We start from the raw sequence: 22840 nt of genomic DNA, 5'->3' as shown, positions 1-22840 counted from the left end.
AATACAAATAAAACATAATAAAATTTCGATTTAAAGCTTTCGTGACTGCAGGGATTCATCTTCTTGGTTCTTTCGGTAAAATCACGTAGAAGGGAAATAATAAAATAATAAAAATAAAACATAAAATTTCGATTTAAAGCTTTTGTGACTGCAGGGATCACATTCTTGGTTCTTTCGGTAAAGTCACGTAGAAGGGAAATAATACAATAATATAAATATTAAAAAAATACAAATTATCACGACGTTGCGACTGCAACACAAGCAATCGTCATCAAGTGTGAGACACGGACAGTGAGTGGAAACGGAACGCGATTGGTAAAAACGTACGTTTGTTGTTTGTTTGTTTGGGGTCAGGCCGCGTAATGAACGGGCCGTGTTTGCGCTGTGAAACCCTCCACCACCCGACGCAGGCGAAAGGCGTCACGAGTGTCCGGCGCGCCGAGGGCTGTCGCCTGAGGCTTCTGCGTGGTGAGTCGGGAGGACGCGGCTCTCCGCCGGGGTTCGACTCGATTCGATACGCGACGCTTTGCCCGAAACTGCGTCAAGCATCCTAGATTTGAAGCTTTCGTGACTGCAAGGATTCATATTCTTAGGTTTTTTTCGGTAAAGTCACGTAGGTAAAAAATTTAAATTAATAAAAGTAAAATAAATAAAAATCACGACGTTTCTCTCACTTGATACAGCTATCGTGCTGTGACGGTTCCACCTTAAGACGGAGGCTTGTGTTTGCCTCCGAAACGTCGTGATTTTTATTTTACTTTTATTAATTTTAATTTTTTACCTACGTGACTTTACCGAAAAAACCTAAGAATATGCGTCAAGCATCCTCATGCGAGAGGCCAGGGGGACATCGGACTCACGTCGGGTTGCGCAAAGCGACGTTGCAGATGAACAATAATAGGGATAATTATCGACGAAATAATTGCGGTGAGGCAGTTGAATTGTTTAAAGATCGCCGTTCGACGGCACGACACTGCGCATCTGACCATCAACATATCAGCCCGGAGCGAATTGAACGCCCACAACGCAGCTAAGTATTTGTGCACAGATTAAAGCCACGTAGTTAGAAATAAAACAAATTACGAAGTTTCGATCGCAACACAAGCGGTCGTCATCTGGCAAAGGAGTCAGCCTCTAAAGGCCAACTGTTTGTAAGGGTTTGTGGATGGGCGTAGCCCAAGTGTATCAACAACACCAGAAGCACGGGCGGTGCATGAGTGCCAATGCAGCAACAATGCCAATGCAGCAACAATTCCAATGCAGCAACAATGTCAATGCAGCAACAATTCCAATGCAGCAACAATGCCAATGCAGCAACAATGCCAATGCAGCAACAATTCCAATGCAGCAACAATGTCAATGTAACAACAATTCCAATGCAGCAACAATGCCAATGCAGCAACAATGCCAATGCAGCAACAATGCCAATGCAGCAACAATGCCAATGCAGCAACAATGCCAATGCAGCAACAATGCCAATGCAGCAACAATGCCAATGCAGCAACAATGTCAATGCAGCAACAATGCCAATGCAGCAACAATGCCAAACGCTGGGGATGCGGGGGGAAATTAACTCGGAAAAATAGACAAGTACCCGGCAGACATGATGGAACAACCATAACCAGTGAAGGTTTCACCTGGTTAATAACAGCTTCAAATCAAGAATGTTTAGGCATTGAGGCCACAACACCCCCACCACCACCACCACCACCCCCGCCACCACCGCCACCACCGCCACCGCCGCCACCGCCACCACCACCGCCGCCACCACCCCCACCACCACCGCCACCACCCCCACCACCACCGCCAACACCCCCACCACCACCGCCACCACCACCCCCACCACCACCACCCCCAACACCGCCACCACCACCACCACCCCCAACACCGCCACCACCACCACCACCACCACCCCCACCACCGCCACCACCACCACCACCCCCACCACCACCACCACCCCCACCACCCCCCCCACCACCACCCCCACCACCCCCACCACCACCACCACCCCCACCACCACCACCCCCACCACCCCCACCACCACCACCACCCCCACCACCCCCCCCACCACCACCACCACCCCCACCACCCCCCCCACCACCACCACCACCACCCCCACCACCACCCCCACCACCACCACCCCCACCACCGCCACCACCACCACCACCGCCGCCGCAGCGCGTGGGTCCATCAGAGCGCCGCGGGCCCCCTTCGGACGCGAGCGAGCGCACGGCTCGACGATTTGACCGCACGGCGCCAAAGTAACAAAAAAAAAGCGAAGACACGAACCCGCCGCCCGCAACGTCATCCACCGCTCGATGGTGGCGAGCGGCACGCGCGCGGCCACACCCCCGAAGCGTCGATTGATCGCTCGCGCGCGCGCTCACGACGACGAGGAGCTACGGCCCCCCGGCCCCCCAGCCCCCCTCTCCATCGCCGTCATCGGCGTCGTCTGCGTAAAAACGTTCAAACGCCCAGATGAATTTCAACCGCGTCTCAGCGGCGAAGGAGCACGATTCCCCGAAGCGCTCGCCACAACTACAATTTGTGACTTCATTTCGCGTTTCTCAACGGCGAATTCCTGAAACGAACGAATTTTCTACTCCCCCCCCCGCCTGCCCCGCCCCGCCCGCCCGCCCCCCGAGAATTTTTCAGGTTTTGTTGCAAACGTTCAGGCCTTTATCCTCGTTAATGTTTTGTACGTCTTCCATTGAAGACAAACGTGTGGCACACTCCGCACGGAGCTCTGCTCGGATGAAAGAAGAGAGCATCTATGATACACAGTGTACACACAACACACACAACACACACAACACATACAACACACACAACACACACAACACATACAACACACACAACACATGCACGCGGGAACGCCACCGACTCTGCAGACCAGGATCACTGTCATCAACCCCGTGAAAGGGTTTCGCTCCGTGTCTATGCAGTGCGTTATACGCAAATAAATTACCTTGAATGCTATGACATATATATATATCTCATGGTGCGCACGTGTTTAAAGTAATATACGTACGGTACAGAACTTCAGAGGATGTGGATTTTACATTTCATAGAGAAATTGTCAACTTACGGAGGATTTACCTTCCATGAACTCAGCAGTTGCATGACACCAGGGAATGGTTCTTGTTTATAGGAAATAATATCATCCTTATTGAGTCTCAAGACTCGTTTTTTCAGGAGGGTCCTGCCAGGTTTTCGCTGCGCGGGATGGACGATGCTACTCAGTGTGATACCCAATTGAGTAATGTGCAGGTCATTTGTAAGCCTTGGGGTATTTGCCAAATACCAATTACAATGTTTGTCTTTCATTTTTTACAGCTATGGAAGAGAAACCCGAGAATCCGGAGGAACCCCACACACAACAGTGAGAGAATGTTCAAACTCCACACACACTGACTCACACACTCACTCACACACTCTGCAGGACAGGCAAATAACACACTAGATCCACACTCACACACTCACTCACTCACACACTCTGCAGGACAGGCAAATAACATACTAACTTCACACTCACTCACACTCTCTGTAGGACATGTAAATAACACGCTGACTCCACACTCTCACACTCACTCACACACTCTGCAGGATAGGTAAATAACACACTAGATCCACACTCACACACTCACTCACTCACACACTCTGCAGGACAGGCAAATAACATACTAACTTCACACTCACTCACACTCTCTGTAGGACATGTAAATAACACGCTGACTCCACACTCTCACACTCACTCACACACTCTGCAGGATAGGTAAATAACACACTAGATCCACACTCTCACACTCACTCACACTCTCTGTAGGACAGGTAAATAACACACTAGATCCACACTCTCACACTCACTCACACTCTCTGTAGGACAGGTAAATAACACACTAGATCCACACTCACACACTCGCTCACACTCTCTGCAGGACAGGTAAATAGGAGATGTTAACAACCTCGCCTGGTATACAGGAGGTCGTGGGTTCGAACCCTACCCTGCCGCCTGCAGCTGTATATTTGGAGTTTGCGTGTCTCTCTCATCATCATCATCACGGTGACTAGGAGATGTTAACAACCTCGCCTGGTATACAGGAGGTCGTGGGTTCGAACCCTACCCTGCCGCCTGCAGCTGTATATTTGGAGTTTGCGTGTCTCTCTCATCATCATCATCACGGTGACTAGGAGATGTTAACAACCTCGCCTGGTATACAGGAGGTCGTGGGTTCGAACCCTACCCTGCCGCCTGCAGCTGTATATTTGGAGTTTGCGTGTCTCTCTCTCATCATCATCATCACGGTGACTAGGAGATGTTAACAACCTCGCCTGGTATACAGGAGGTTGTGGGTTCGAACCCTACCCTGCCGCCTGCAGCTGTATATTTGGAGTTTGCGCGCCGTTTCCCTCTCACCCGTGGTCGCGTCGATTTTTCTCCGGCTCCACTGGTTTCCACCCCCCCCCCCTCTCATCTACATTGAGAATCAACGTCACGCGTTTATAGTGTTTGGCGACTGCTATGAATTTGCCACGTGATGTCGGTAAGCTTCTTCGTCATCCGTGATGGCCAGGTCGCTTCTAAACTACGCTACCATACAGGGTGCTTCAAAAAATGCGAACACTTATATGGGACTCTCGTGTTTAATGGGAAACTAACGGATAATACTACGCTGTAACATATGATGACAAATGTAACGTTAATAGCTTCAAAAAGTCAACGAGTCTCCCCTTGTCAACGCGTGCCTGGAATCTTCTCCAGGTGGTCTCCAGAGCCCGGAGGAGGCAGATTTCTCGCGTGGTATTGTAGCAAATGCTCAGAAGTGTTGAATACAATTTTTGAAGCACCCTGTTAAAGTAGTAGCCAAGTGGGGCCTTAACCCGGTAAACAAAGACAAATTTTTTTTATATTCTTGGTTCTTTCGGTAAAGTCACGTAGAAGGGAAAAAAATAAAATAATACAAATAAAAAACAATAAAATCCAATCAATTATTGCAATCAATGATTGCTTGTGTTGCAGTCGAAACGTCGCGATAATTTGTATTGTTTATTATTTTTATTATTTTCTTATTTCCCTTCTACGTGACTTCACCGAAAGAACCAAGAATATGAATCCCTGCAGTCACGAAAGCTTTAAATCAAAATAATTTTTTTTTTGTTTGATGGTTTAGGGCAGGGGTCGGCAACCAAATAACAAGAAGAGCCATTTCTTTCCAATTCGGTACAAAATTCAGTATTTCAAGAGCCGCAATGCATCTGAGTACATACTGTACATACGTACATATCGTCAAGAAGCAGCCCGCAAAGAGCCGCATGCGGCTCCGGAGCCGTAGGTTGCCGACCCCTGGTTTAGGGTGACGGTCAGTAGGGGAGCCCTCCCAGCCGCACGCGGCTCCACGCGGCTCCACGCGGCTCCACGGGTTGTCTGTGAGGCACGGCAACCACGCACTGGTTCATTCGCTCGCCACCTCCGAGAATCGACCGATTCGCATGATCCCAGATCGCGAGGCCATCCCGGGAAACAATCACTCCCGTTTCGTCGCATCGCACTCACGGCCGCTTGTTCTGTATCGTCTGGCTCATTCTCTATTGTCTCTCTATTGTCTATTGTGTCATTGTCTGTCCTTTGTCTATTGTCTGTCTATTGTCTCATTGTCTATTGTCTGTCTATTGTCTGGCTCATTGTCTATTGTCCATTGTCTGTCTATTGTCTCTTTGTCTATTGTCTCATTGTCCCATTGTCTGTCTATTGTCTCATTGTCTATTGTCTGTCTTGTCTATTGTCTGTCTATTGTCTGTTGTGATTGTTCTGGCTCGATGTTAGTTGTCTCACGTGCTGTACTTTGTCCGGTCTCACTCCTACTGTCTCATTTGTTCGATCTCGTTTGGCGCTGTTGGGCTCGTGGGCTTTGTCTCTCGTTCCCGTCAGCCGTCTCCATTTGTGTTGTGCGTGGCACCTTGCGTAAATAACTTGTATACGTTTATATTGTTCAGATCTGGTTTCCACGCTTTTCTGTTTGCACCGTCTCATTCGTCTCTTGCATCTGCACGCCGTCCCGTCGAATCATTTGTGCCATTTGTCTCTTCTCAGCTCCGTCGCTTAAAATGTTCCCCTCACTCGTTCGGATTCTCCCTCGTATCGAGTTACGTCACGTGGGTCCTTTCTCGGTTTTTCTTTTCCCTTACCCGTCTCCGTTGTAGCTTTGTTCACTCGAATTGGCATCAACACATCGTGCGCATCTCATGTTGCGCGTCATCTCCCACGCATCATTTGAGCGGTGAAATGTGATTGCTTTCGGAGTGGGGGGAGGGGGGTGATGCGGCCGAGCGCCGCTTTGTTGTCACGGAGGCTCGCGGTGCGAACCTGGCGGCCGCCCCGGTTAGTACTTGCGGCGCGCGGATCGTGAACCGCAAAACAACAAAGCGCCGCCTGCTTGACAGCGGGACGTTACGGATCCCGTGAGTGGACCACGTGTTGCCGGCGTCACGGTTCCACCGTTTTTGCCGAAATCTGTAAAACGACACCCCCCTTGGTACTTTCACAACGGGGCTGGGGGGAGGTAGGGGGGGCAGGAGCCACACCGCGACATCGTCGTCGTCGCGACATCGCCCCCCTCGAATGCCGAACAACCGCAGGCTTTACCCGTCCGTGAGACGCGGCGCGATTAGCCCTGCGCTGCGAGAATGGCGCCGACTCCGAAACGTAACGGCGGATGACGACGAATTGAACCTCGCCACATTTGCCTGTAGGAGAAACCCGCTCCCCTCCCTTTCCTTAGGATGAGCCCCAAACTTCCCGCTCCGGATTACTTTTTGACCGACTGTGTCCGCAGCTCCCGCAAAACAACTTTCCGTGTCTTCTTGGTTCTTTCGGTAAAGTCACGTAGAAGGGAAGTAATAAAATAATAAAAATGAAACATAATAAAATAATTCTCGCGACGTTTCGGCCACAACGCAAGCAGCCGTCCTCAGGTGAAGACCAGGTCTGTCGGGGAGACAGCGTCTACGTGACTTTACCGAAAGAACCAAGAAGATGAATCCCTGCAGTCATGAAAGCTTTAAGTCGAAATTTAACTTTCCGTGTGTCCTCCAACGGCTTGCTCCACGGGCCTCCTCAGCATCCTCGTCCACCATCTCTGTGTCCTCCCTCATTTCTCTCAACGTCCAACTCCAGCTCCTGGACGTTCCTCTTCAACTTCCTATTCTCATCTCCTCCTCCCTGGCCCCTTCTGCCTTCCCGGCATCTCCTCCGCCGTCCGTTTCCCTCCGCGTCTTCCCCGATCTTACGAAACCCTACGGCGTGGGCACAGCGGCGGCCGCGTCGTTCGCCGCTCGTTTGCGGAGGCTCGCGGCTTGTATCCGACAGGCCGCCCTGGTTATTGCTGCGGGCGTATGAACCGTTAAAAACAATAAAAAAATTATGCTAATAATAATTATAAAAAAATAAACATTAAAAAAACACGCGCCACATGCTGCACTCACAGCGGCCGTTCAAAGATCCACGCGGCGTCGTTCCGAAGAGAGTATGACTCGTTGTAGGTTTTTACCCTTTAAACTGGTACAAAACTGACACCTTTATACAAGGCATCATGTTTGCAATAACCACAACACAAGCAGTCAAAATGCAAACAAAAAGAAACAACTCTGATAATGGTAATGATATGCACTGTCCTTGAAGTTGATTGGTCCACACCCGAGACATCTAAGGAAAGCTGTCTCGGGTGTGGACCAATCAACTTCAAGGACAGTGCATATCATTACCATTATCAGAGTTGTTTCTTTTTGTTTGCATTTTGACTGCTTGTGTTGTGGTTATTGCAAACATGGTGCCTTGTATAAAGGTGTCAGTTTTTGTACCAGTTGAAAGGGTAAAAACCTACTACTGTATTTTGCCACTGGTAAAGGAGTTCTTATAGTGTATAAGAGTATGACTCGTTTGAGACTACGCACACGAACACACACGAACACACACGCGCACACACACACGGCAGCGTCGCTCTCTTGCCGTGAAACTCTGCCCGCGAATCACGGCGCCTTCGCGAGAGCCTTGTGCTATAGGAGCGGCGTGTATACCGACCGCTGTGAATCGTTATCGAAGCAGGGTGCCTTCGTTTTCGTCACCTGCGTCTGCTGCAAGTCATCATGTACCACCGCCTCTACGTAAATTTCAGATTGTTAATTTTGGTCTCGTTTTCCCGAATGTTATCCCGGTTGTGCCATCGCCGCCACGCGACGAAGAATACATTCGCAACCCTCCGCAGATCAGAGAGGGCGCATCGCTCCGCGCGTCACAGAGCGGCCCGCGGAAGGCGATATCGGCGGACCTACTTCCGAGGTCCATCGATCAAGTGACCTCTCATCCACTTGTCCCACACGCCCCGCTCTCAGGGGTGTTCATCGCGTGGCCGGACCAAAACTAAAAAAAAGAAAAATTCTCAGAGTATTTGCCAAAATTATGCGATGCGGATTCAACTTCTTTTTTTTACATTCACCGGCGAGCGAGCGAGCGAGCTGAGGCTAAGTCAAGCTGCCGCACTTGCGAACCCGGATTAACGGCAGGCAGTTGCTGAGACCTGGATTGGAACCCAGGATATCTCAGCAGGTGCCGGGCTCCACGTCTACGGCTCAAGAGCCTCCTCCTGGCCTCCTCCCCCCATCCCCCCATCCCATATCCTCCATCGATGCTGTCCACGTCTCTGGCTACACCGCGCCCCACCCCCAACCCCCCACCGTCCCCATCTTCTCGTCGATTTCACGTCCCCCCCGCCACCTTCGCGACTTCTCTCCCTCTTGTTCCATCACCCTTGTTCTCATTCTCTCCCCTCCCACCTTCCTGGCCACCACAGAGTCTCTCCCTGTCCCCCCATCCCCCCGCTGCCCCCCGTTCATTCCTCCTCCATCTCTTCTTTCGTTTTCTCACCGCTCCCACCGCCACCCTCTTCATTTCCTGCTCTTCCCCACCGCCCTCCACCTCCTTTTGTGATCCGCGCTTCCAAACGCAACCGAAAGTAAATAAAACGACGGTGCCGATAAATTCGACTGTGTGTTTTGTTGTTGTTGTCCCGTTTGAAACGTGTGTGTCTGTGTGTCTGTGTGTTTAAATGTCGGCGGTTGATTGACGTTACGCTGATTCGTCGGTACGCCGCTCCCCTGCCTGGATCCTTGGTCGCGCCGCGCGTCTGGGAGCCGCTCACCTGCGAAGTGAATCAGCACGCACGCAGACAAGATCCCCCGTGTAGCCTTCAACAGTGCTGTTAGCGAGCACCTATTAAGACCGGCACAGCACACGATGGGCTGGGTGGGCCAGCAACCACGCCTGGCCGCCTTTGTCTCCCCAGTGGCGATGTTTACTACACACCGCACCGGGTACTCATAATTTGAGGCTGAGTCGACCTAGGGGAGGCCCAGGACCGCTTCAGATAATCGTCACTGGTGTTTGCCGTGAGCGGGAATCGAACCCGGGTCGCCAGGTTCGTAGCGCAGCGCGCTAACCGCTACACCACCGCTCCCCACACACACACGCACACGCACTCACACGCACACACAAAAGACAAAGATCCCCCCCTATAGCCTGAACAGACTGTCGGGGCAAGTGCTTTGAGCGAGCACCTATACTCTTTGGTTCTTCCGGTAAAATAAAATAAAACATTTTATTTTCTACCCACGTGACTTTACCGAAAGAACCAAAGAGTATGGATTCCTGCAGTCACGAAAGCTTCAAATCAAAACTGAGCGAGCGCCTATCAATCAAGGTGGGCACGGCACACGAGGGGTGTGTGTCCAGCACCACGCACGCACACACACGCGCCAAAGTCGCCATCTCGCGGCTTGCCAGGGTAGGGCAAGCCAGCCAGCAGGGCAGAGGTCGCAAACGGGTTTTGATTCCTTACCCGTACCCGTACCCGGCCGCACCAGGGTTGCAAATGGGTACCCGTACCCGTACCCTACCCGAAATGAGTGACAAACGGTGACTCACCAGTGACTCACGACCTACCCGTACCCGTACCCGACCGCACCAGGGTCGCAAACGGCTACCCGTACCCGTACCCGGCCGGGTACGGGTAGCCGGGTATCGGGTAGGGTACGGGTATCGGGTACCCGGTTGCGACCTCTGCAGCAGGGGCGTGAACTTCGAACTGGATTCCACGTCAATGGGCCACAGAGAGAACTACCCCCCCCTCCTTCCCTCCCTCGGTGGCTTTTCTCCCTGTGCACCGGGTCTCCCTCCCACACGTACAAGCGGTCGCCAATGGAGTCGCCCAAATACCCTAATGTAGGAGCGCAGAGCTTGGGCAATGACTGGTGCCGGCTCTGGCTGCCTTCGTCCGTAGTTTCCCACGCCTCCGAATCGTTCTCTCTCTCTCTGTCTTGAGAGTGTGAACGAAAACGGTGCGCGCTGCAAATTAATGAAAAAGAAAGAAGCAAGCGGAAGTGAGAACACGTACCGGGCAACTTCAGCAGGAATATGTGCGGACGGCCGAGGGGTCCATCCTCTGAGGACCCGAAGAGCTGCCTGGAAGAAACAAAATCCGCCCGTGGAGAAAACGGAACGGCGTTTTACGAGGAGGCCGCCTCTCCGCACCGTTGGGACGAGCACGCTATCAAGCAGGACGAGTGGACGGACGCGCAAGACAGATCAAGGCAACCGGGAGACATCGGGAAGCAAGGACGAGTTGGTGATGTCCGAGTGTGCCAGCGTCCACCGCACAGCCCCCCCCGCCCCCTCTCTTAAAATCAGAGTAACTAATCCAGCACTGTGATCCCATTATCATAAAAACAAGTACTTTTACACATCCCATCAGCAACACGGTCCCCAGGGAGTGCACAATTGGCACTGGTTCAACACAAGCACAACCCTAGACCGGTTTTGACATCCAATGTCTCATCGGCAGTCCGGCTCGCGTGAGCCGATGTCGGTCAGCCGCCAGACGTTTATCGGCCAGGTCAGTCCCGTGACCTCCTGCCGGCAGGGGAGAACTTCACTCGCGATCGCCTCAAAGTGCACCCAGCTTGACGCAAGCACCGTGTAGTGACGTCACGGCCGCTCGGCAGCAAACGACGTCTGTTGATTGTTGTTGTTGTTATTGTGCCCATGCGTGTGCCCGTGTGTGTTATGCGCGCGTGTGCGTGTGCCCGCGTGTACGTGCGTGTGCCCGTGCGTGTTACAGAGGTCGCAACCGGGTACCCGATACCCGTACCCTACCCGATACCCGGCTACCCGTACCTAGCCAGGTACAGGTACCCGTTTGCGACCCTGGTGCGGCCGGGTACGGGTACGGGTAGGCCGTGAGTCACTGGTGAGTCACCGTTTGTCACTCATTTCCCAACGTCTTGTCTCTTCTCACAATTCAAGTTCCTAGAATCAACCCACCCGCGCCTGCAACATGGCTTCATCCCAGAGGTCGCAATCGGGTACCCGTACCCGTACCCTCCCCGATACCCGGCCGGGTATGGGTAGCCGGGTATCGGGTAGGGTACGAGCGCGGGTACCCGGTTGCGACCCTGGTGCGGCCGGGTACGGGTAAGGAATCAAAACCCGTTTGCGACCTCTGGCGTATTATGCATGTGTGCGTGTGCCCGTGCGTGCGCCCGCGCGAGCCTTACCGTCGGGCGCGGGGGGCAGGGGCTTGCCGGCGGGGAGCGGCGGGGGCGGGGGCCCCACGGAGGAGGCGACGCGGAATCCGGGCGGCAGCGTCTCCGAGGAGCCGGCGAGCAGCGAGAGCGCGTGAGCGTCCTTCGGCCGGAAGCGCTTGCGCCACGACGGCGCGTGCTGCAATGCAACAGCACCACCGCCCTCGCGATCGCTACGACGACGACGATACGACGACGACGACGACGACGGCAGCGACGGCGATGATACCGGCTGAGATGAAGTCGGGTGGACGTGTCCCGTGCCAACAAATGGCACGCTCAAGCACCGTCACGGTGACCCTTCCCACACTGCGATGGGGCTGGGAATTCAATAAGTTCCATCCTTCACAGGCGAGACGCATCAATTCTGTCGTTCGAAACGGTCGCGGGCCAATTTGAGCCCGACACGAGATTTCCACTCAGTCGGAGGACGAGAGATGCTGGATGGAAATTCGTGTAGCGGGAACGATGTGTTGACCTCTTGACGGGTCGGTTTTTCCAGCCGATGTCGTGATTCACATTTTTTTAGTTTTGATTTGGTTAGGCTATGCAATGATCTGGCTCAATTTATGCTCCCTGACAAAGCTACAGCAAGTTAAGCTGCCTGTATGCGTGGCAATTTGGCTATGTCGGGTGGTGGAGGGTTTCACGGCTTAAATTGTGCCAGACCGTCACGTGACCTCACCCAAAAGGCAATCGTGACGTTTTGGACAACGCCCTAACGGACCGGTTGCAACCAGAGCCACCGTGACGATTATATGAGTAATCGATTGCTCTGCCGATTGCCGGTTAGACTGTTCAATCGATCGGACGAGGAAATCTGCATAAGCTCTCTGCAGGCACGGGGCTTCAATCAGCATCGGGAGAAGAGGGCGCAGCTACGGACGGCCGTCCTCCCGGAAGATTCCCGTCGCGCTGCTTGATGCCACGGCCGGTGGGGGGGGGGGGGGGGGTCTCCCGTCCGCGGAACTCACCTCATCCAACCTCCTCTCTGTTCCCAGCGCGAGGAGGTTGTTGAACTCCCTCTCCAGGACTTGTCTGGCCTGCGACGCACGAGGGAGAAAGTCCAACTCAGTCGCTGGCGCTCGCCGACCGTGCTCAGGAGGCCGCCGAGTTGAAATCGCGGATTTTTTATTTTAGCCACTCAGCTCCATCGTTATAGTAATAGGTTTTAACCCTCTCTATGAGAACCTCATTTGCCAGTAAAAATATGATAATTGTTTTTTTACCCTTCTATCTGGCAACAAAACTGACACCTTTTTACAAGGAGTCATGTTTGCATAGACCGCAATACCTGCAGTCATAATACAAACAAAAAACACAACTCTGATAATGATATGCACTGTCCTTGAAGTTGATTGGTCCACACCCGAGACAGCTTTCCTTAGAGCCTTGTCTCAAAAGGCGCCTTTTGGCGTCATCTGGTCCAACCCATGTGAGACTAGGCTTTAAGGAAAGCTATCTCGGGTGTGGACCAATCAACTTCAAGGACAGTGCATACATTATCAGAGTTGTATCTTTTGTTTGTATTATGACTGCAGGTATTGCGGTCTATGCAAACATGACTCCTTGTAAAAAGGTGTCAGTTTTGTTGCCAGATAGAAGGGTAAAAAACCAATTATCAGGTTTTTACCCTTTCAACTGGTACAAAAACTGACACCTTTATACAAGGCGTCATGTTTGCAATAACCACAACACAAGCAGTCAAAATGCAAACAAAAAGAAACAACTCTGATGATGATAATGATATGCACTGTCCTTGAAGTTGATTGGTCCACACCCGAGACAGCTTTTCTTAGAGCCTAGTCTCCATTGGTGTTGGACCAGATGACGCCAAAAGGCATCATCTTCTTTTTGTTTGCATTTTGACTGCTGGTGTTGCGGTTATTGCAAACATGATGCCTTGTATAAAGGTGTCAGTTTTTGTACCAGTTGAAAGGGTAACAACCTATTACTATATTTTGCCACTGGTAAAGGAGGTCTCATAGTGTAAAAGCTCTATGGTTGTTATTATAGAAAAGGCTCACTGAGTCTCTAAGGCTGTTTTGCAGGAGGGTCCTGCCAAGGCGGGGGGTGGGGGGGAGCAGGCGGGGGAGACCTGCATATGTGTGTGCTTATACACGTTTTCCCAATTGTGCGTATGATGCGCTTCTGCGGCCGTCTGGAACGCTCTTTCATCCGATGTTCGGAAGTTACTGAAGCTATGCACTTTTAAATCATCATCTAGAGTGAAACCTCATTTCTTTGGAACCGATTTTTTTATATATATAATTGGTTGTTTACCCTTTATCTGGCAACAAAACTGACACCTTTTTTTACGAGGAGTCATGTTTGCATTGACCACAATACCTGCGGTCGGAATGCAAACAAAAAACACAACTCTGATAATGTATGCACTGTCCTTGAAATCCAATGGTGTAAATGCTTACCCCGAGCTCTCTACTCTGATGGTGCATTGTCTTTGAGTTGTGCGCCTTTTGGCGTCATCTGGTCCAACACCAATGGAGACTAGGCTCTAAGAAAAGCTGTCTCGGGTGTGGACCAATCAACTTCAAGGACAGTGCACATATTATCAGAGTTGTTTTTTTTTTGCATTCTGACCGCAGGTATTGTGGTCAATGCAAACATGACTCCTCGTAAAAAAGGTGTCAGTTTTGTTGCCAGATAAAAGGGTTAAAAAACAATTATCATATTTTGCTACTGGCCAAGGAGGTTCCAATGGCGATTTTTTGTTTAGTGTGTTGCCCTTCGCCCCCGCACCTCCGATTAACGCGGTTTGCTACGTACGGTGCCAAAGAAGTTCCACGTACGCAAAACAGCCTGCTAAAGTCTTCTTGGTTCTTTCGGTAAAGTCACGTAGAAGTAAAATAATAAAGCAATAAAAATAAAACATAATTATTTTTATAACTTTTTTATTTTTATTATTTTATAATTTTCCTTCTACGTGACTTTACCGAAAGAACCAAGAAGATGAATCCCTGCAGTCACGAAAGCTTTAAATCGAAATTTAGCCTGCTAAAGGCTATACGGGGTGGGGGGATCTTTGTGTGAGTGCGTGCCGACCCCCCCCCCCCCGAGCCGCGCCGTGCCTGCGTGTTCTGCGTGGGTATCTGCAGCGCGAGCGCGAGGCTCGCGTGGTCGAACATCTCGTCGAGGGCGATGACGGCGCCGTGGACTCCGCTCTCCTGCAGCCCGGTGGCGAACTCCCGCAGGCCCACGGAGGCGACCCACGCCGTCACGCGCTCGTTGCTCCACACCAGCACGTCTGCGCCGACGCCGCCACGGTGACGCGGAGAGCGCCGGCCGGCACCGGCAACACCGGAGTCATCGGCATCGTCATCGGCGGTATCGGCATCATCAGCGGCATCGGTATCATCAGCGTCATCAGCGTCATCAGTGTTATCAGTGTTATCAGCATCATCGGCATCGTCATCGGCGGTATCGGCATCATTAGCGTCATCGGCATGATCAGCGTCATCAGCGTCATCAGTGTCATCGGCATCATCGGCATCATCAGCGTCATCGGCATCATCAGTGTTATCAGTGTCATCAGCATCATCAGTGTTATCAGCATCATCAGCGTCATCAGTGTTATCAGTGTCATCAGCGTCATCAGTGTTATCAGCGTCATCAGCGTCATCAGTGTTATCAGTGTCATCAGCATCATCAGTGTTATCAGCGTCATCAGCGTCATCAGTGTTATCAGTGTTATCAGCATCATCAGTGTTATCAGCATCATCAGCGTCATCAGTGTTATCAGTGTCATCAGCATCATCAGTGTTATCAGCGTCATCAGCATCATCAGTGTCATCAGCATCATAGGCATGATCACCGGTGTCATCAGCATCGTCAGTGTCATCAGCAACGTCAACGTCATCGGCAATATCAGTATCATCAGCAGCACCGGCATCACCAGCGTCATCGGCAGTGGTGATGTTTACACATCGCACCAGGTACTCATTTGAGGCCGAGTCGACCTTGGTGAGGCCCAGGACCGGTTCAGATAATCGTCACTGGTGTTGGCCATGAGCGCAACGTGCGCTCCACTCCCGTGCTCACCTTTCAGCTCGTGCTGGCTTTCATCTCTCCTCCTCTCCAGTTCTTTGCGGTCGTAGTTGAGTCGCTTGAGACACATGATCCCGAACTGTAAACTCATCCTGCGCGGGCAACGGACGCAGAGTGCGATTGTTACTGTTGTCAGCTCTCTTGAATACTTTTGACTTAAGGCAAACATTGATATTGTATGCTCTATTTATTCATTATTTATCCATGTTTCTATTAATATTAATGCTTTAATGTGTTCTTATAACGTGTATTTATAAAAAAAAAATTGCGTGTTTAAATATTATAAAGTGTGTTTTTATGGTGAAAAAGGTCAACTTCCCATCGTCTTGGCACAAATTAAGCTGTTAACATGTACTTCTTATATTCGATCAACGATCATTTCTAATGAGCGATTGTTTTCGTGGAACCAACTAACGCCGTTAACCGAGGGGGCCCACTGCACACGACATTATTATTATCATTGCTCTGGAGGAGGCGTAATCCCACATCCAAGAAGGCCGAAGGGGGCAAGCGTGACCTGTGGAAGCTGTCGACCATCTTCAAGTTGACCCGCAGGTCCTTCTTGGTGAGGTGGTCGAGCATGCGTGCGTCCACCAGGCACTCCATGAAGTAGCTGCGGTACTGGGGGAGGCCCAGGCTGGGCAGCCACTCGTTACCGATCCACTCGTGGTTCATGTCTCCGTAGCCCAGGGTCTTACGCGGACAGGGGAGCGAGGAGAAGGGAGGAGGGAGTGGTGGTGGCGGGGGAGGGGGTGGAGTGGACGAGGAAGACGCACAGAAACCAAGTGGCACGGGCTCGTCACCATGTCTGTATATATGTAAGTTGAGCTTTTGTTCACACCGTACGTAAGCAAACCGTGCTGATTTATATTCATATTCTTAGGTTTTTTCGGTAAAGTCACGTAGGTAAAAAAATTAAAATTAATAAAAGTAAAATAAAAATAAAAATCACGACGTTTCGGAGGCAACACAAGCTTCCGTCTTCAGGTGGAACCGTCACAGCCCGACAGCTGTATCAAGTAAATAAGGGATTACAGGAGATACCACTCCGTATATATAATGGTTGAGGGGGGCAGGGCCAGGCACGGCACACTTTTTATTAATATGGTAAGGTGAGGCTTAAGACTAAGAAGAGACTGATTTATAATCGGAGGTGCGGTGGGGGGAGACCACCTGGAGAAGATTCCAGGCACGCGTTGACAATGATGGCGAACACGTGGAGGCTCACTATGAGACCTCCTTTACCAGTGGCAAAATATAGTAGTAGTTTTTTTTTGTACCAGTTGAAAGGGTAAAAAACTACTACTATATTTTGTCACTGGTAAAGGAGGTCTCATAATGTAAATGCTTACCCCGAGCTCTCAGTACTCTGATAGTGCGCTGTTTTTGAGTTGTACGCCTTTTGGCGTCATCTGGTCCAACACCAATGGAGACTAGGCTCTAAGGAAAGCTGTCTCGGGTGTGGACCAATCAACTTCAAGGACAGTGTATATCATTATCATCATCAGAGTTGTTTCTTTTTTTTGCATTTTGACTGCTTGTGTTGCGGTTATTGCAAACATGATGCCTTGTATAAAGGTGTCAGTTTTTGTACCAGTTGAAAGGGTAAAAAAGTGGAGGCTCTTTGACTTTTTGAAGCTGTTAACATTCCAATCATCATGTTACAGTGTATTATTATCCGTTCTTTTTCCATTAAAAACGAAAGTCCCATATAAGTGTTACCATTTTTTTGAAGCACCCCGTGTGGTGTATGTTGAACTTCTGTTCACAACGTACGTAGCCAACCGTGCCAATAATCGGAGGTGTGGGGTGGGGGGGGGGACAAGTGCGATACGCACACAGCATTCAGCTTTGGCGAAAATGATTATTCCGATCCCGATGATGACACTGACGGCGATGTTGACGAAGATGATGATACGGATTATGACAATGATGGAGCTGTTGACTATGGCTGTGATGCTAATGTAATGAAGCACCACCCACCTGGGCCCAGGCCAACTCTTCCTCCTCCTTACGTGCGCATGCCACATTTGGACAAGACAATTACCATTAGCACGATCGCATGCAAAGACACGCACGCGCACACAAAGACAAAGATCCCCCGTGCAGCCTGTAACAGACTGTTGGGGCAAGTGCTGTTAGCGAGCACCTGCGAAGGCCGGCACGGCGCACGAGGGGGCGGGTGGCCAGCACCACGCCGGGACGCCTTTGTCTCCCCGAGTGGCGATGTTGACTCCACACCGCACCAGGTTCAAATGATAATCGTCGCAAGTCCTAGCCGAGTGAGATTCAACTGGGAGCTCGAGTGCAGTGAGCTGATGGTCTCAAGCCCGCTCACCAATGACCGCTCCAAAAAAAGCCATCGCATCAAAATCAGTTTTGCAACCTATTTGGCGAAATTCCAGCTCCATGATAGTTCAAAACGTCGGTTTGCGTTCATGCGACGGGGCAGTGCTCCCTGTGTTTGCAGGGTGGGTGGGAAAAGTGCTGCCCTCTGCTCTGAGGGTCAGAGGTCACTTGAAAAGGGATGTTCGCTTCCGCGCGGCCGTCCTCCGACACTGCTCTGCGAGAAAATCCGGATGGGTTTCTCCATCCAAACCTGTCAACCCCCTTATCAGTGCCCTGCCTAATTACACACCAATTCACACCTTATTGGTCACCCCGTGCCCCTTATACATCTCAACGTTCATCCTTACAAAGTCCCATCACAAGGGAGAAACACAAATAAATAGACACGTTTTTTTTCATTTGCCCGTATTGAAACGGCTGTACGCCGTATGAGCCTGAAAAGTCAATTTCCCTGCACAACAATACGGGGTAAACCGTATGGGTTTACAGGAATGTCCCTCTCTCGCGATGACTCGCCACGTTGGGGGGGGGGGGGGAGGGAAGAGAACCGCGTGCGATTAAATAAACCAAAAACGTTGACAAAATCGGTACCGTTTTCTGTGCGGCCGCCAGGTTCTCGATCTCCTCGTGGGTCAGCCACACGTTGCCCGTGGGCTGCTCGCGTCGTACGGTCACCACACGGCACACGACGCACAACACACGACGCACCACACACGATGCACCACACACAACACACCACACACAACGCACCACACACAACACACCACACAACACATCACACGACACACGACGCACCACACACAACGCACCACACACGACGCACCACACACGATGCACCACACACAACACACCACACACAACGCACCACACACAACACACCACACACAACGCACCACACAACACATCACACGACACACGACGCACCACACACGACAGAGACAGAGACAGTGAGTCCCCTGCTTAGACTTGAGGACAGCGTGCGGCAAGCGCCATTAGCAAGGGCGTCACGCTGCCTGGCCGCACGGCCGGTGCCACGGCGCCATGTGTGTGCGTGCGTGTGTACGCGTGCGTGTGTGTGCGCATGTGTACGTGCGTGTCCACGTGTGTCCGTGCATGCGTGTGTGCGCGCGTGGGCACCGTGCGCGAGGTGGGTGGCGCCGAGGGGCTGGTGAGCGACACCATCTCCTGGATGGCGAGGCGCAGCTTGAGCCGGTGCAGCGGGTTCGAGATGCCGATCTCGCGCTGGATCTCCGTGTCCGACAGCGCCGACATGATGGCGCCGCTCTTGACGTTGGCGCGGCACGCCGCCACGTACCACGCCGGCATGCCCACCCACAGCTGCGCGGCACAGATCGGCAAGCCCCGTCAGCGAGTCGCGTCAGCGAGTCACGCCCGGCTGTTCGGCCTACCGAAGGGGCGAGCGGAGGCGGAGCGGCGGCCCCAGCGGGTACCGCGCTATCCCCCCCCACTCCCCTCGCCGCTCGTCGCCGAGCTTTCGCAGGTTCGAATCTGGCGGGCCGCCCCGGTTAATTCCCTGCGAGGGGGTAGGGGGGGGTGTCGACTGCTTCGCAGTGGGCCATCAGGAGATCGGTTCACACGACATAATTCGAAGAGAGCGGACCGCCCGTGCGTCGGCGGCCGTGATCCAAACGGGCCAAATTCGAAAAGATCACCCGCAAAAAAATGTCCCGCCGTGGGGGACGACTGCACGCGGCAGCGATCGCCGCAGGCTGCCGCCCCGCCCACGGGCCAGGCCCTAGGTCACGCGGCACCGCGTAGGGCACAGCTGTTTGACGTGACTTGTGACGCGAGTCGCTCGTCGCGTGGAAAGCGCTCCGAGATACCCTCGCGAATAATTGCGTCATTACTTTTAGTAGTGGTAGTGATTAGTAGTGGTCGTCGTACCAGGAGGGAATTGCTCGGCAATGGAAAGTACGAGAAAGCCGTCATTGTCATGCTCATCTGTACTCAGAGCACGAACAGTAATCTGCTTGTTTAGGTGATAAAATCGCCAGATACTAACTTGGTGTGTTATATCCGCTAGGACTTGAAGAATATTCCGGCGAAAAGAATGACATTCATAGGAGCAAAAAAAGTCAGAGCGATTTTACTTGAACCGTGGTCAGTCTTCGGCATTTGTTACAGCCACCTCGTCGGTGGAGCTATCTCTAATCGTTAATAGTTGTCTTCTAAACTTCTCCGTCCGCCGTTTAAATTCAATTCAATGTCTCATTTGTTGCAGGAAAGATCCCTTTAACACGTCGGCTTTCGCGACCAATATTATTCATAATATAGGTTTTTGGGTCAGATCGCGTTATTTATAAATGTGTCGTAACCCTCCACCACCCGACACGGCCAAACAGTAAAAAATGTGTCACGTTTTCAAAGGACAAGATTATTCACTTCTTTAGCCCACCATTCTTGCCCGATGAAGTTGATTGTAATTATCAGCGAAACGTCGTGCTACTCAAATTTAAAAATGCTGTTGATTCTCTCTTCAGCACACCGGTGGGCTAAAGAAGAGAATTATTTTGTCCTTTGAAAACGTGACACATTTTTTACTGTTTGGCCGTGTCGGGTGGTGGAGGGTTACGACACATTTATAAATAACGCGATCTGACCCAAAAACTTATATTATGAATGAAAGATCCCGTTTAGCCACTTACCCAGCTGGCTTCAATGGCACCCCCCCCCACCCCCGCACAATAAAATTATTGTCAGGGGTGGAAAGGATCCCAGCCAGCAGCCAGCTAAGAAACTCAAGGCAGAGATTATTTTCAACATCGGTGTCGTTAGTGACCCACCTCAAGCCAGGCCACGACGGTTGGGCCGTCCCAGAGGGCAAAGGGCAGGCCGTGCCTGCGCGCCTCCTCCAGAAGCTCGTGCCTGAAAGCAGAGAGACCACAGCGTCACGCGCGCGAGGGGGAAACACTCTATCCCACTCAGGTGGCGTCAACAGTTTTGCCGCAACCGCCTTCTGCCGGCGAGCCAGGGTACACAGCTCCCCCTCGACGCCCGCGGGAAGGGAGTTTCGCCTCGTTTGTGCGGTGATCCACCGACCTTCGCTGCCTCCGCAGTGCAGGATCACAGCCGTGCACGGCCACCACCTGGCTAAAGATCTCAGAAGACAAGCAGGGGTTGAGCCTGGATAGCGCTTAGATGAGCGAGCCCCACGTCACCCGGGATGTTATGGGCTGCCGCGCGGACCTGCCTTGTGGGCAGCAGAGGCACACCGCAGCAGAATCCCGTCGTTGCGCTGTACTTTCTATGCTTCCGCGTCTATGCTCCCAACATTCATACACCCGTACTGGCCAGCGTGGTGCCAGTGTACGCGAAGAACCGTCGCCAGGCCGTGCAACCCCCGATCCAGCAGCGAGTGAGAAAAGGGTTTTTAACCATCTTCCCGGCAGACACGGAACGTTGGGCATAACGTTGGGCCAATGTTGGGCCCCAACGGTTCCGACCGCATGTCCCGATAACGTTAGCCCGACGTTGGGTCAATGTTGGGCCCCAACGGTTCCGACCGCGTGTCCCGATAACGTTAGCCCGACGTTGGGCCAATGTTGGGCCCCAACGGTTCCGACCGCGTGCCGACAACGTTAGCCCGACGTTGGGCCAATGTTGGGCCCCAACGGTTCCGACCGCGTGTGCCGACAACGTTAGCCCGACGTTGGGCCAACGTTGGGCCCTAACGGTTCCGACCGCCTGCCGACGTGGGCTCGACGCGCTCAGCTCAGCGGCAGAGGGGCGCAAGCGAGCGAACAAGCGAGCGAGAGAGCGAGGTGCCGGCCACTCACTTTTTGCGGAGCCTCCGGTCTCTCTCCGCCTGCGCCCCCATCCGCCCCAGCCCCATGACGTCCGGGGTCGTGACCTCGGAGTCCGATGAACTTCCTGGTAGCGTCCAGAAAGGTGAAGATGAAGACATGAAGGAAAGATCGCCCGTATCGTTGTTATTTTTATTATTACAGCCGATCATCGATTATCCGGCTGCTGCCAACATTATCGGGCAGGTCCTGGTCCGATCCGGCAAAACCGCTCCAAACGCTGCACCATGTGGCAGAGGTGGGACAAAGTCATTGTTATGCAAGTCCAAGTCGAGTCGCAAGTCATCAAATTCATGACTCGAGTCCACATCTCAGATGTGGGACAAAGTCATTGTTATGCAAGTCCAAGTCGAGTCGCAAGTCATCAAATTCATGACTCGAGTCTGACTCGAGTCCAAGTCACATGACTCGAGTCCACATCTCAGAGGTGGGACAAAGTCATTGTTTTGCAAGTCCAAGTCGAGTCGCAAGTCATCAAATTCATGACTCGAGTCCACATCTCAGAGGTGGGACAAAGTCATTGTTATGCAAGTCCAAGTCGAGTCGCAAGTCATCAAATTCATGACTCGAGTCTGACTCGAGTCCAAGTCACATGACTCGAGTCCACATCTCAGAGGTGGGACAAAGTCATTGTTATGCAAGTCCAAGTCGAGTCGCAAGTCATCAAATTCATGACTCGAGTCCACATCTCAGAGGTGGGACAAAGTCATTGTTATGCAAGTCCAAGTCGAGTCGCAAGTCATCAAATTCATGACTCGAGTCTGACTCGAGTCCAAGTCACATGACTCGAGTCCACATCTCAGAGGTGGGACAAAGTCATTGTTATGCAAGTCCAAGTCGAGTCGCAAGTCATCAAATTCATGACTCGAGTCCACATCTCAGAGGTGGGACAAAGTCATTGTTATGCAAGTCCAAGTCGAGTCGCAAGTCATCAAATTCATGACTCGAGTCTGACTCGAGTCCAAGTCACA

The 22840-nt window shown here is 52.0% G+C and overlaps 1 protein-coding gene across 2 annotated transcripts in view; it reads right to left on the bottom strand.

The window, feature by feature from the left end:
- Window positions 1–8942: 8942 nt before the first annotated feature.
- Window positions 8943–22840, bottom strand: part of LOC144942313 (liprin-alpha-2-like) — a 67205-nt gene continuing 53307 nt past the window's right edge. For both annotated transcript variants that reach the window (XM_078869098.1, XM_078869099.1), the window contains exons 23-34: window positions 21843–21936; window positions 20850–20931; window positions 19183–19383; window positions 18637–18699; window positions 17680–17706; window positions 16214–16389; window positions 15691–15788; window positions 14721–14896; window positions 12606–12674; window positions 11605–11770; window positions 10446–10513; window positions 8943–9194 (exon numbers count right to left, since the gene is read on the bottom strand). In XM_078869098.1, the coding sequence (XP_078725224.1) occupies window positions 10455–10513; window positions 11605–11770; window positions 12606–12674; window positions 14721–14896; window positions 15691–15788; window positions 16214–16389; window positions 17680–17706; window positions 18637–18699; window positions 19183–19383; window positions 20850–20931; window positions 21843–21936 (1211 nt within the window). In that variant the 3' untranslated portion in view covers window positions 8943–9194; window positions 10446–10454. The remainder of the gene's footprint in view (window positions 9195–10445; window positions 10514–11604; window positions 11771–12605; window positions 12675–14720; window positions 14897–15690; window positions 15789–16213; window positions 16390–17679; window positions 17707–18636; window positions 18700–19182; window positions 19384–20849; window positions 20932–21842; window positions 21937–22840) is intronic.

Source organism: Lampetra fluviatilis, chromosome 27, assembly GCF_964198595.1.
Source record: "Lampetra fluviatilis chromosome 27, kcLamFluv1.1, whole genome shotgun sequence".
Classification (NCBI taxonomy): domain Eukaryota; kingdom Metazoa; phylum Chordata; class Hyperoartia; order Petromyzontiformes; family Petromyzontidae; genus Lampetra; species Lampetra fluviatilis.
Note: the sequence above shows the minus strand (reverse complement) of the source record. Positions and strands in the feature narration are given on the sequence as shown.